The sequence below is a fragment of the Penaeus monodon genome, chromosome 15 (genome assembly GCF_015228065.2).
Source record: "Penaeus monodon isolate SGIC_2016 chromosome 15, NSTDA_Pmon_1, whole genome shotgun sequence".
In the NCBI taxonomy this organism is placed as follows: domain Eukaryota; kingdom Metazoa; phylum Arthropoda; class Malacostraca; order Decapoda; family Penaeidae; genus Penaeus; species Penaeus monodon.
In genome coordinates, this window is record NC_051400.1 from 18,499,424 (window position 1) to 18,501,064 (window position 1,641).

General features: G+C 34.0%; 1 protein-coding gene across 1 annotated transcript in view; it reads left to right on the forward strand.

Moving 5' to 3' along the window:
• The window catches only part of LOC119581796, a gene marked incomplete at its 3' end in the record, with an annotated part of 18,175 nt that extends 16,534 nt beyond the window's left edge, over positions 1-1,641 (forward strand). Inside the window, 1 exon segment of the mRNA XM_037929927.1 lies at positions 557-1,641. Coding sequence (XP_037785855.1) covers positions 557-1,446 — 890 coding nt within the window.

Genomic DNA, 1,641 nt, shown 5'->3' on the forward strand with positions numbered 1-1,641 from the left:
GAGATCTGGATTTATTTTTATGAACTTTGAAAAGCAAATTTATTTTGCTCTAAGGTACTTATTGTAGGTGTCTTTAACATTTGTGAATTTAAAGAATATACTAGCAACTAATATGATTTTCCAAATACAAGAACTAATATAACATATATTTATGCTTCTAGAAACATATTTTTTTTTTTATATATAAAATGGCATTGATGAAAAAAAAGAAGTTATTAATGGTTAGAACCTGAGATTATTGATATAGGTTTCATTATACAGAGTTACTCATTTTTCAGTATCATTACTATGTATGTTTCATGTTAGTTGTTTTTTAAGTATTAAAATTATTAATCATGACCTTTAATATTGATCAGTTTTATTAGCATTCAAAATGTTTTACTAAACTGTATGGAACAGTTTAGTGGAAGAAGTATCACAAAAAATGTACAGGTTCTTTCTGATTTGTCAATTTGGTAAATAACCTTACCAAAACTTACGACACAATAAAATGTGTATTTGGTGTACATGCATTATCTGTAAAAGTAAAGTGAAATTTATAACCAGTATTTTCCAGGTGAAATGAATGCCACAATTGCAAGTTCAGTGATGGAGGAGTATGGACCTGTGCTGCAAACAGGGTCTGTTCTGCTTCTGCGTGGGGTGACTGTTCTGTCTCCTGTTGGCGTAAGAACCACTTCGAGAGAACACCTACGGAAGCACTATCTCAACATTACTCTCAATACTGTTGTTACCATCTATACTCCAGATGATTCTGGAAATGTTGTCACAACACTGATTAGTGAAGTAGACAAGAATGAATTATATAATGAAGCAGCTGCTCCCAAAACTGCAGCCTGTTCAAGAGCAATTGTGGAGGAGGAAGAGGATGAAATAATGGATATGCCATTGAATAATAATCAATCCCTTTTTTCCTTGAATGACTCTATAACTAGAAATTCACCCCACCCCAATCAAGTGTCCTTTAATCAAAAACAATTGCCAAATTATAGGTCTCCAAAAGTAGGCGGCAACAACTCAGCTCAGAATTTCAGCCCAAGAGTGCAGAGCAAGAATAATTTAAGACTTGCTGTCAGTGAAAATGGTCCAAGGTTGCAGTCTGGAGTCAGTTCAGTTTTGCCTGGCATTACAAACTCTCCTCAGTCAAGAGGATTTCAATTCAGTCACCCAAGAGTATCAGCTCCAGTCAGAAATTATTCTGCTAGACATGAAAGACCACAGCTAAGAGCACAACAACCTCAGAACACCAGTTCATCACAGAGAAAACCATTCTTTTCCTTTAGGCCAACAGGACAGCAGGATGCAACTTCAGCATCTGGCAGAACAAGCAGTGATCCCTGTGTTTTATTTTTTAATAGCAATAACCAGATCCAGGAAACTGATGAAAAGGAAGTTAGAGATCTGCTCAACAGTGTTGATGCTGAATCATTGTTTGGAGATTTTTGATCATATAGTATAATGAGTTACTTGGTACTAGAATCTATTTTTTGTTTAATTGTAAATTTTGCATGTAATTTCATGAGTTGCAGTTAATTTTGTTTTGTTTTGCCAGGAAATGATATAAAGATACCCATTACTAATATGATATTATTGCAAAATTTCTTGATATCTGTTAACAGGTATACATTGGGTCAAATATTT